The 13,496-nt window shown below is 33.9% G+C and overlaps 1 protein-coding gene across 1 annotated transcript in view; it reads right to left on the minus strand.

The window, feature by feature from the left end:
* CFTR (CF transmembrane conductance regulator) overlaps positions 1–13,496 on the minus strand; it is a 214,666-nt gene that overhangs the window by 42,385 nt on the left and 158,785 nt on the right. The window contains exon 22 of the mRNA XM_037064209.1: positions 9,335–9,586. Within this exon, the coding sequence (XP_036920104.1) occupies positions 9,335–9,586 (252 nt within the window). The remainder of the gene's footprint in view (positions 1–9,334; positions 9,587–13,496) is intronic.

Raw genomic sequence — 13,496 nt, forward strand, 5'->3', positions numbered from 1 at the left:
CAAAAACATAAAGCTCAATCACCAACTTAACACAAAAATAAATTCAAGGTGGATAAAAGACTTAAATATACGTTGTGATAACATAAAAATCCTTCAGAAGAACACAGACAGGAAAAACTCAAATATTCCATGCAGCAATATTTTCACCAATATGTGCCCTAGAGCAAGAGACATAAAGGAAAGAATAAACAAATGGGACTTAACCAAATAAAAGTTTCTGCATGGCTGAAGAAAACATCAGCAAAATGAAAAGGGAACCAACCACATGGAAAATATATTTGCAAATGATATCTTGGACAAGGGTTTGATTTCCAAAATACATAAAGAGCTCACACAACTCCACTCCAAGAAGACAAACAATCCAGCTGAAAATTTAACAAAGGACCTAACAGGCACTTCTCCAAAAAAGACACACAGAGGGCCCAGAGATATTGAAAGGATGTTCAACATCAAGAGCCATCAGAGAAATGCAAATTAAAACCACAATGACATACCACTTCACACTGGTCACAATGGCCATCATAAACAGATCAACAAACAATAAGTGCTGGCAAGATTGTGGAGAACGTGAACCCTAGTACAATGTTGGTGGAAATTCAGACTGGTGCAATCACTGTGAAAAACACTATAGAATTTCCTCAAAAAACTAAAAATGGAACTGATTTTGACCCAGCAATTTCACTGCTGGGATTATATGCTAAGAATCCTGAAACACCAATTCAAAAGAACCTATGCACCCAATTTACAATAGCCAAGTTTTGGAAGCAACTTAGATACCTATCAGTAAATTAGTGGATCAAAAAACTATGGTACATTTACACAATGGAATACTATGCAACAAAAAGCAAGAAGGAATTCCCACCCTTCCCAACAGCATCGATGGAACTGGAGAGCATTATGCTAAATGAAGTAAGCCAGGTAGTAAAAGACAAATACCATGTGATCTCACCTATAGGTGGAACCTAATCAACAAAACAAACAAGCAAACAAAATATAAGCACAGACATTGAAATAAAGAACAAATTGACAGTAACCAGAGGTGTGGGGGAGAGGAGGGTAACAGGGGAAAGAAGGCAAAGTGGCATTAAGGAACCTGTATAAAGGGCCCATTGACAAAGCCAAAGAAGGGAAGGATTGGGGGTGGGAGGTGGGGATAGGTTGAGGGAGAAAGTGGTGGTGGGAAAATGGAGACAACTGTACATGAGCAACAATTACAAATACATACATAGAAAAATATAAATCCAACCACTCTTCAGAAAACATTCAAGCAAAAAGAGAATGGAGTGAAATATTTAGTGTTGAGAGAAAACAACCCACTGAACTAGAATTTAGTACCCTGTGAAATTATACTTCAAATGTAAAGGAGAAATAAAAACTTTCTCAAACAAACATTGAGAGAGTTTGATGCCAGTATACCAGCTTTGCAAAAAGTGTTTCATAGAGTTCTATAAAGAAAAGGGAAATATGTCAGAAACTTAGATTTACATTAAAAAAGGAAGAGCATGAGAGAATAAAGAAATTAAGGTAAATTTTTTAAATTATTTTTATTATTTTAATTGATCAAATAGATAACAGTTTGTTTAAATAATAATAGTAACAATATATTCAATTATGTATGTTTGTAGTATATATGCTTCTGCATGAGTGTCATTAATGGCAACAAATTATAAGGAACAAGAGGGAGGAACTGGGAATATTGTTATAATAACATACCTGTACTAACGGTGAAGTATTATACTATTATGTTATTTAAATGTGACAGGAATTAGCTAAAGTATATATTGAAAATTCTAGGTCAACGACATACAGAAGAAAAAGTTTTTAAGGAGGCATAGACTGGCACAACTCCAAAGAGAAATAGATGAATCCACTTTACAATTAGAGAGGTCAATACGCTATCAACAAGAGATAGATACAGCAGTAAGAAAGCCAGCCAGGACACAATTAAACTCTATGGAACCATTAGTCAACTAAATATAATTGATATGTATCAACTACTTCATCCAATAACAGCAAAATATACATTATTCTCAAGCTCACACAGTACATTACCCAAAATAAATCACATTATGGGCCATAAAACAAGCCTCAACAAACAACAGTAGAAATCTTACAATGTGTGCTATCAGACCACAGAATATCTTAAACTAGGAATCAATAACAGAAAGACAGCTGGAAAATCTCCAAATACTTGGAAATTAAACAATTGGGTCAAAAAAGAAAACTCAGGAAAAAATTTAAAATATGTTAAACAAGTAACAATTAAAATATAATTTTTTCCAAATGTGTGGTATGCAACAAAAACAGTACAGAGGGAGGTTTATAGCATTAAATATATACATATAGAAAAAGAAGAGATCTATAAAATCAATATTCTAATCTGTCATAGAAAACTAGAAGAATAAGAGCAAATTAAATTAAATAAAGATAAGAAATAATAAAATTAAAGCAGAATCAACTAATGTAATGGAAAACAAGAAATTATTAGAGAAAAATGAAGAAAACAAAAGTTGATACTTTCAAAAGATCAATGTAATGAACAATTTCTAGTCACGTTATTTAAGAAAATAAGAGAGATTGCCACAAATGACTAATATAAAAAATAAAAGAGGTGACATAATTATATATCCCATGTTTAAGAGACTAATAAAGGAATACCTACAAACAACTCTATGGCCACTACTTTGATAATCTAGATGAAATGAACTATTCCCTTGAAACACACAATCTGACAAACTGACACAACAAGAAAAAGACAATCTGAATAGGTATATATCTTCTATATAAATGGAATATTTATTTATTAATTAATATTCTTCAAATCAGAAATCACCAGGCCCAGATAAATTCACTGGTGAATTCTACTAAACAGTTAAGAGTTTCTACCAGTTTGCTACAATCTGTTCCAGAAGATAGACACAGAGAAAATGTTTCCTGACTCATTTTGTAAGGCCAGCATTAACATAATACCAAAACTATATGAAGATCTCACAGACCCATATTTCTCATAAACATAGATCTAAAAATCTTTTTAAAATATTAGTAAATCGAATACAACACTCTATAAAGAGGATTATATGCCATAACCAAGGGGGATTTATCCCAGGTATGTAAGATTGGTTCAAAATTTGAAAATATATTAATTTAATTCATCAAACCAATGGGATAAATAAGAAAATCACATGATCTTACTAATACTGTCAATAAACTAGGAATAGAGGGGAACTTCCTCAGCTTGAAAAGGACATCTACAAAAACTCTATGGCTAACATCATAAGGGTGAAATAGTCAAAGTTTTCTTGCTAACATTAGGAACAAAGCAAGGCTGTCCCCTCTTCATCACTCCTTTTTGACATCATGTCAAAAGTCCTATCTAATAAAATAAGATAAGGAAATAAAAGGTATACAAATGGGAAAGGAAGAAATATAACTGTCCTTATTCACACATGACATGATTGTCTATGTCTAAAACTCAGAACAATCAATATAAAACTCCTGGAGATAATAAGTTATACTAGCAAAGTCAATTGCTTTCTATATATAAGCAATGAGCAAGTAGAATTTGAAATTAAAAACAGATTACCATTTACATTAGCAGCCCCCAAATTAAAACAGGAGTTAGGACAATCCTATAGACTCTACAAAAAACTGCTCACACTAATAAATGAATTTGGCTAAACAGTGGGTTACAAAGTCAATATCCAGAAATCAAAGGCATTTTTGTACACCAACAATGAAACAGCAGAGCAGAAATCAAGAAAAAAAAATCCCATTTGATATAGCAAAAACAAAAATAAAATATCTGGGAATAAACCTAACCAAGGAGGTAAAAGACATGTATGCAGAAAATTACACAACACTGAAGAAAAAAATCAAGGAACACACAAACAAATGGAAACATATACTGTGCTCATGGATTGGAAGAATTAACATCATCAAAATGTTCATACTACCCAAAGCAATTTACAGATTCAATGCAATACCTATTAAAGTACCAATGGCATATTTCACAGACATAGAACAAACACTTCAAAAATTTATATGGAACCATAAAAGACCCCAAATAGCATCTGCAGTTTTGAGAAAGAAGAACAAAGTAGGAGGGATCACAATACCTGATATCAAACTGTATTACAAGGCCACTGTAATCAAAATAGCCTGGTACTGGCATAAAAACAGGCACATAGACCAATGGAACATAACAGAGAACCCAGAAAGAAACCCACCTCTCTATAGTCCATTAATATTCGACAGAGGGGGCAGTAACATACAATGGGGTAAAGATAGCCTCTTCAACAAATGGTGTTGGGAGAACTGGACAGCTACGTGCAAAAAAATGAAACTCGAGCACCAACTTACACCATACACCAAAATAAATTCAAGATGGATAAAGCACTTAAATATAAGCCTTGACACCATTGAAGTCCTAGAGGAGAACATTGGCAGGAAAATCTCAGATATTTCATGCAGCAACATTTTGACTGATATGTCCCCTAGAGCAAGGAATATAAAGGAAAGAATAAGCAAATGGGATCTCATCAAAATAAAAAGCTTCTGCGAGGCTAAAGAAAACAGCATTAAAACAAAAAGACAACCAACTGTATGGGAAAACATATTTGCCAATGATACCTCAGACAAAGGTTTAATCTCCAAAATATACAAAGAACTCACACAACTTCACTCTAAGAAGACAACTGACCCAATTAAAATATGGGGAAAGGACTTGAACAGACATTTCTCCAAGGAGGACATACAGAGGATCCAGAGACACATGAAGAGATGCTCAATATCACTTGCTATCAGAGAGATGCAAATTAAAACCACAATGAGATACCACTTTACACCGGTGAGAATGGCTATCATAAACAAAGCAATAAACAACAAACGTTGGTGAGGGTGTGGGGAAAAGGGGACTCTGGTCCACTGTTGGTGGGATTGCAGACTGGTACAACCATTATGGAAAACAGTATGGAATTTTCTCAGAAAACTAAAATTGGACTTGCCTTTTGACCCAGCAATTCCACTGCTAGGGTTGTATCCTAAGAACTCTAAAACACCAGTCCCAAAGAACCTATGCACCCCAATGTTCATAGCAGCACAATTTACAATAGCCAAGTGTTGGAAGCAACCTAGGTGCCCGTCAGTAAATGAATGGATAAAAAAAAACTATGGTACATATACACAATGGAATTCTATGCTGCAGAAAGAAAGAAGGCGCTCCTACCTTTTGCAACAGCATCGATGGAACTGGAAAACATTATGCTGAGTGAAATAAGCCAGGTGTTGAAGGACAAATACCATATGATATCACCTTTAACAGGAAGCTAAACAACAAAACAAACAAGCAAGCAAAATATAACCAAAGACACTGAAATAGAGAACAGGCTGACAGTGACCAGAGCAGAGAGGAGAGGGAATTTCAGGGGAAATAGGGGAGGAATTTAGAGGAGCAAATATAAAGGATACATGGACAACAACTGAGAAGGGTGGAAATTGGAGGGAGAGGGGAGCATGAGGATTGGGATGGGATGGTAGTAATAGACAAAAAAACTGTACTTGAAAAATAAATTTAAAAAACAAACAAACAAACAAAAGGACACATGGAGAACAACTAAGGGGGTGGAAATGGGAGAGAGGTGGGGAACACTGGGGTGGGGTGGGCTGGGATGGGAGTAAAAGACTGAAAGCTGTACTTGAACAATAATTAAATTTAAAAAAATAAAATAAAAAATTAAACACTTACGTATAAGTCTAAGAAAACATACACAAGATTTACATCAGGAAAACTATAAAATAGGATGAATGAAGTCAAGGAAAAATTAAATAGAGAGATTCCATGTTTACTGAGAGGGAGACTCAAATATTGCCAAAAATGTCAGTTATTCCAGACTTTACATATTCAATGTTATCCCAATCAAAATCCCAGAAAATTATTTTGTGGATCTGAAAAATTGATTCTGAAGTTCATATGCATACACAAAAGACCTTGAATAGCCAACACAGCATTGAAGAAGATAGTCAAAGAACTGACTACTCAACTTCCATGATTTTGGCTTGTAGTTAACTTAAAAGATTAAGGCTGTATTATATGAACATTTTCAGTTTCCCAACTCTTTGCTCAATGATTCTTTTGAACTTCACTTCTCTTTTAACTCCACTGATCTCCTTTCCTCCTGTCTTGAACTGTTTAAAAACATACCCCTCTCTAGTGCAAAGGCAAATCTCTCCATGTAGCCATGCTCTTAGACAGGTGTTCTTACTTTTTCTTTTTTCCACCACCAACATTGGTGTTCTACATAGCTTGTCACTTCAGCACTCACCTATTTAATAATCTTTTGTTGTTGAACTTCTACACTCAGTCTCATACACCAATGATTCTTTTAAATAGGGGTTCTCACCCTTGGGCAGACACGAACCAGCACTACCTGGAAGGTCTGACAGAGCAAGACCACTATTCCCAATCCCAGAGATTTTTATTCAGTAGAGCTCAGTAGGGCTCAATAATATGCATTTCTCACAATTACTTAAGTGATGCAAATGATGCTGGTCCAGGGACCACACTTTGAGAATCACTGCTCTTAAAGATGATAAAAACCACTCAGGAGCAAAATTGACTAGAATATTCTGAGTTTCAACTTTGTTGTTTTGGTGCTCCAGATTCATAGAATCTTATCTCCCATTACATCCTTTATGCATTCTCCAGCATGACTGAAACAGTAATTGTTTTCTGTCATCCTTCATGTCTTGTGATACTCTCTCAGCTGATAGCACCCTTCTTCACCCACTTTCACTTGTTTAAATACATAATTCAAGTCTGTCTTATTATTCTAAATGCCACTTCCTGTGGAAAGCTTTTCTTGAATAGCCCAACTATCAGCCAGCAGATAACTAACTGCTTCCTCCTCTGTATTACCTTAGCATTTTAATCATTGTTCAAGGGTATAACAAAAGTCTTTTGGGAGCTTAAAGCTTATATAATTTGGAGGGGGAGCTCTCTTCAGGAATAAAGATGAAAATTATAAATACAAAAATAGGCATAGGGACTTGGAAGGGGCTCAGGCAAGTGAAGTTCTCTGAAACTTAAAACATAAGTTTTGTCAACTCCACAACAAATCTGCCTCAGCCCCTTACTGGAACTTGTACTTCTTTTAGATTGTCATCTCATGGGAAAATTTCATATTCCTCCTCCTCCTCCTCCTTCTTCACACCCTCCCCCCTGCTCTCTCCCCATCCCCCTTATTCTACTCATTCTTTTTCTTTTAAGAGAATCAATGGCAACTTGTGAAAAAAACCTTTCAAGTTAGATAGACCTGGGCTTAAGATCCCTGTTATCTTAGTCATTTCATTGAACTTCAGTTTCTCCCACTGTGTACAAAAAGGGTAATAATAGCTACCTTTTGGAGTTATAATAAGATCAAATGTGATAGCAAATAAAGGTCTTTAAATAGTGATTAGTGCATGATAAGCACCCAATAAATACTAGTTTCCATCTGTGGAGGGCAAGATCCATTCTCATAACAACTAGACACTGCCTTGCAAAGAATAGTTACTGAACACACATGGCCTGCTTTCTATGTATAGGTTTAAGGAAGATGAGATGCCTGAGCATATTGTTTCTTGCTTATTTTATAGCATCTCTGAATACTACTCTCACATCAGGGAAACTGTGCACAGAAAAGAAGACTCTGCAAATTCTGTCACTGTACTAGGATTTGGTTGACTTTAATTGAGTGGGCAAGTGAGCATTGGCAAAGCTATGGCGTGGGAGGATGTCAAGAGGAAGGAAAGCAAATGATTTACCACAGCTTTCCAACCTGGTCAAAGGTGGAAAGCTGTGGTAAAAATCAATAGTCAAAAATCAAACTATTTGTTGCAATTTTTTATAAGTCGATGACAACATTTTAGGCATGTGTCCTGGTGACTCCAGGGACACTGAACTACTGATGGCATTCTTTGATGTATAAAGCAAACAAGAGTTTATCTCAATGCAAGGGAGGAGTGAAGGCAAATCATTAATTTTACATAGTTCCAAAGTATAATTTTGATATTTCTCTGAATTCAATAATAAAACAAAAATGTCAAAAATCTCAGAGATTTCATGAGAGCTATGATATAAAATAAATTCTCATAACCTCATTCTAATAGCAGAAATAAATTCAATAAAAAATCTAAAATCTTTCCATTTGTGCCCATTTAAAACTGTTTTATATTAAAATAATAAAGCCCCATTCTTTATAATATAAAGAAATACAATAGCTAATTTTAGTAGTATGTGAATTTATTTATCCTAACTATAAAATTAAAAAGGTGAGTCAAAATTTCCAGCATGCATTTATTATGGTATGCAGGAACTTTTGCTCATTTTATACTTCTTTTCAACTAAACTTTATCCAGTGTATTAAATTATCAAATATTCCTAAACCTATGAACAACAGCAAGTGATAACAGTCTCTTTTTATGTATCGATAGAAATAGTGGCCTAACAACCTTTCCTGACCATTATCTCAATAGTTTAAAAATATCTATTTGAAATTAAAGTATAAAGACATGAAGTTTTTAAATTCACCTTTCTTAAGAAATGGCTTTCTTGTATTAAAAAAAACAATCAAAATAATATAAAACTCCTGTGTAGATTTATGGAGTGGCCCAGAATATGGGATTTGAAGACAATATTAAACCATATTTGTAGAGCATAAAATGTAGAAACAATGACAATCTCTTTCTTCAAGAATAAATTCCAGAATCAGAATGCTTGAGTACTTTCTATGTGTTCAGCCCAGTGCTAGGATCCACAAAGAATGCTTCAAAATAATGCAGTTATTTTTGCTTATTAAGTAATAAAATTTGCTTAGAAAATTATTGGGAAAAATTAATCTATACCTCCATAAAAATTACAACTAAACAAACTGAAAAAAATGAAGAAAAAAGATCACTTCTTTGACAGGGTATAAATTAGGTAAAATTTAAGAAGACATTAGATGAAGTCAATAACAAAATATTTATCTGGCAGATAGTCCCAAGATGCAAAATCCAAAATATCATCATTTGGATTTATTTAATGGCTTCTTTAGTTAGTAACTTAGCAATTAATTAGACACTCTGCAAGTAGAATCATATTTAACTTAACCTATTATAAAGACTCAGGACTCTGCAAACTAAATTTTATATGGATAAAATAATGACTCCATATAATAATAACTTAAAATATGTATGTTCAATATAAATCCTAGTCAACAATAATGGTGTTATGAATGGGTTCTGTGAACACATCACTCCAGGCTACTGAGATTCATTTAATGACCCCAAGTTCAACAAAACAATGTTGAAATCTCACCCTCTGGCCAGGACTTATTGAGAAGGAAATGTTCTCCAATATTGCATTCCCATTGTCTGTATATTTTGCTATGAGGTTTTTGACATTTATTTGACCCCCTAAGGGCCAGAGGTCATCTTTCTTCACATGCTGATTCTCAATAATCATAACTTTCGTGAGCTGGTCATCCTTAGATGGTTTGATCAAGTTGGTAGATTTACTTTCTTCTGTTGGCATGTCTATAAACTTATAGACTCGGCTCACAGACCGCATCTGAAATGAAAATAACAATATTTTATTTTCATTTGTTTTAGAGCTGTGGACAGTGTCATAATTAGTTTGATGTTTCCTAAATAATAACTTGTAGGATGTAATACTCACTTACTCATCTCTTGCTTATTTGTCATAAGGTTCGTCAATAAAATCACAGGAAACTGGATATAATTAAAAGATTAACCAAAGAGATTGAACTAGGAATTACTTATTGCTGTGAATAATGTGCACCACATTTTTGTGCACATTATTCATGGGATTATTATATCCATGGTATGTAATCATCATGCCCATGTATAATGTGCATCCTTATTTTTCCCTCAGAATTTTGGGCAAAAAAGTGTACATTATACACAGCAAAATACAGTATATAAATGGGCTTTGGATATTTTTGTAATCACTTAATTCTCAGTTATACAAGCTACACATAAGTAGTCAAACTATACTCAAGGGATTAGATGATGGCAAGGGGAAAAGTTTCTATACTATGGGCAGCATTGCACAATGATGTATGACTGGTATATTATAATAAAATGTTGTGTACCTCAAAACCACCATGGAAGATTCTTGCCTTTCTCTTGAATTGCTTTAATAACTCTCTACAATTCTATATGTCATTTGGGTGGTAAATAAACTCTTGATATTTAGTAAATATTGAATAATTTTATAATATTCTTCAAACAAATTTAAGTCATTGGCATACATCTGTGGTTAAATAATTACATTTAATCATTTGAAAGATCAATTTCCATTGCTGAGCAAAACATGACTGTGTACAAGGGTTGTATTTGAAATTAAATAGGCATATGCTTTACAAACTTATTCATATAACACTTAACAGCATATATCTTTAATGTAGATAAAAATAAAAGAGTTCAACTATGAATAATTATGATTTATTGAAATTTGAACTATAATTTTTAAAACAGTGTGGCATAAAAAAGGCACCCAATAATTTTTGATAAATTAATTATTTAATTAAGGAATAAATATGTGAATGATTAAATATACTGATATATGAATAAATAAATTAATAATACAAAAGAATTACAGCTTTTGAATTCATCCCATTTCTAATTTCAAAAGATTTTATCCTTAATCCTGTGACTTGGTCTTTCCCAAGAACTAATTGCTTACTGGATAGAAATTTACTGCTTTTTCTTCCCTTAAAAGTAACTGTTGCTTCTGACTTTACTCAGTCAAAAATTTATCCTTCTCCTTTATAGTGTGGTAATGTCTTATTTTACTTACAGTTAAGATTTAGATTATTAGAAATATGTTTGCAAAAAATGCTGGAGGAAATGCATTTGTGGCATTTGCTTGTATTATTTCTATTTTTTATCGTCAAAATTGACTAGGAAAAATTCTTTATCTATGAAATGACTGGTACAAGAGGTTGAAGAATTTAGATACTGATCCTTAATGGAACATTAAAAGTTCCAGCTTAGCACATCTGATTGTATTGTCTGTCTCTACATGCCATTGATCAAGCCTGTTATTTGTGAGGTTCTTTCTTTTACCTAGTAATTCGGTGCTTCAATTTCCTCCATCTTAGAATTATCTTCAACAATTGTTTAAGATTCATGAAGAAAATCCTTTTAAGCCAAACCCACTGTTAATGAAAGCAGAAAGTACCCAAAGCCCACATCCATCTTATAATTCTAGGGGATGTGAGAGGCAAATAATCATTATTGCTCCCACATGTAATATTTTAAATTTACAAGTTATGGGTGACTTTCAATGGTTGTTAAATGCTAATTCAGTTACTTTTATTAACTTTGAATTAAAGTATACTCTTGCATTTCACTGCCATTAATATTCACAGGAAGCTGCTACTCTATTTAAGGTTTGGAAGATAAATCAGAATTGCAACTACCACTGAGATGGAACCACCAGAAAAGTAGATCAAATGCATTTCACATATCTTATTGTATTTATGCTGCATAAGAATAACATCACTCTCTTGAAATGAGAAATGTAGTTGAGACTGTTGACATTTTTGCATGTCAGTGCTATGAAGAATTCCAAATGTGTCTTTGTTAAGTGCTTTAGAATCAAGAAAAACAGTGTACAACAAAAACCCCTTATTTTTAACATTTCTGCACAATCAATAAAACATTAAGTATTTCTTATCTAAACAACTCAAAATTATGTGCAGTGTTATTACAGGGTAACATCCAAAATTACTATGTTGGCAGCACTGAAATGTAATATGTAATATTTTCTTTAAGAATTTGAGTTTGAGCACAGTAAATTACATTCTCTATTAGTGATGCTCACCTTTGAAGAGTAAATCCATAACTTCTAATGTGTAATGTGGCAAAGAGAACATATTTATCAAATTTAGAAAATATAATTTTTAAATTGACATCTTCATACAGTCTAGTTGCTTAAAGTAGCCTTAGAACAGACAGACTATTATAGTTACACACAACATGACCTGGTTACCCTGACCTGATCAAGAACAAGTCTATCTTAACAATAGGCACTCACCCATAGCATATGAGCAAACATTCATTCAATTTAATGGGTTAGAACATTTTCTGAAGGGAAGAAAAGGTGGCAAGGGCAGACACCTGCATTATGGTCAGCTTTACAGCCACTGAAATACCATTACTGAATAGATAATGTGGCCAGATAATATTATTAATCATGAACTAATGCCTTGTACCTCACAGGGTCTCCAATTTGCACCTCTACTTTCCAGTGCCTTTTGAAGAAGCCACATGAGAACCAGAGCACAAAAAATTGCTTTCTAGTTTCAAAAAATGGCTTTTAGAGTCATAGATTGATAGTTTGAAAAATTAAAGCCACATGAATATTGGCTTTTAAGCTTCAAAAGCCAAAACATGAATAACTGAAAGCACAGTGTTTACACAGAAACAATAGCCACAGATGAACTTCTATGTAAGAGAAACAGCCCCTTTTCTCACTCTACAATCTGATTCATGAATGAGGGTAGAAAGAGGGCCGAGACACCAGTTTCTCTAAAAAGGAGTTCTGCCTTGCAACTGAACTGCATTTTCATCCTCAAGCAGATTTTGGGGGTCTTAGAAAATAGGAGGTCTGTGCCTCAATTCCAAAGTGAGATCCAGGAAACAGGCTTTCCAGTGCCTGGCTTGGCATGGCAGCCATGGAATAGACATGGTCACTTGGCATGTCTAGACACAGATGACAGCTTCTGATTTCCTGGTGTCTCCAGTATGGTGCTAAAGGGAAACCAATGAAGGGGCAGACTCTGTCTAACCCACTGACAGCAGAGTCTGTTTGCATTATCCCCAGTTTTGGTGGTAACACTTAGAAGTAAGCGATGAAGCCAAAAGAGAATCAGACACAGAGACATTGAACCCATTCTTTATGTGAAAAGGAAAATGACATAATCTGTACAAATTTCTATGAAATTGGAGTTTAGCAAAAAAAAGTGATTTTTGCTTGAGAATCATCTGTGTTAAATTTTTTATTTTATTATTTAAATTTGCTATGCTCAAAAATTCTCTTGAATCAATCTTTAAAACAGAGCCCCAATTATCTTTATAGTAAATTCTAAAGTTACTAATCTAAGCACAGGAGAACAAAGTCTTTTGGAGGTGTGATGGGTTTTAATTATTATTATTATTATTATTACTATTATTACTATTATTATTATTGGTGGTGGTGTTGTTCAGCTACAGTTTGTCCCGCCTTTTTCTCCACTACTCTCCCCTGCTCTGCACTCACCACTTCTACAGTGAATTCCCCCATTATCCATATGCATGGGTCCTCTATTCCTGTTCCTTGGCTTGCCTCTTCTTCTTTCCCCCCATAATTCCCCTTCCCCTTCTCTTCTGATCACAGTCAGTTTGTTCTTTATTTCTAAGTCTCTGGTTCTATTTCACTCATTTGTTTATTTTTTTATTAGCTTCCGCTTACA

The sequence above is a fragment of the Sturnira hondurensis genome, unplaced genomic scaffold (genome assembly GCF_014824575.4).
Source record: "Sturnira hondurensis isolate 20B ecotype Veracruz unplaced genomic scaffold, ASM1482457v3 Scaffold0014953, whole genome shotgun sequence".
Taxonomy (NCBI): domain Eukaryota; kingdom Metazoa; phylum Chordata; class Mammalia; order Chiroptera; family Phyllostomidae; genus Sturnira; species Sturnira hondurensis.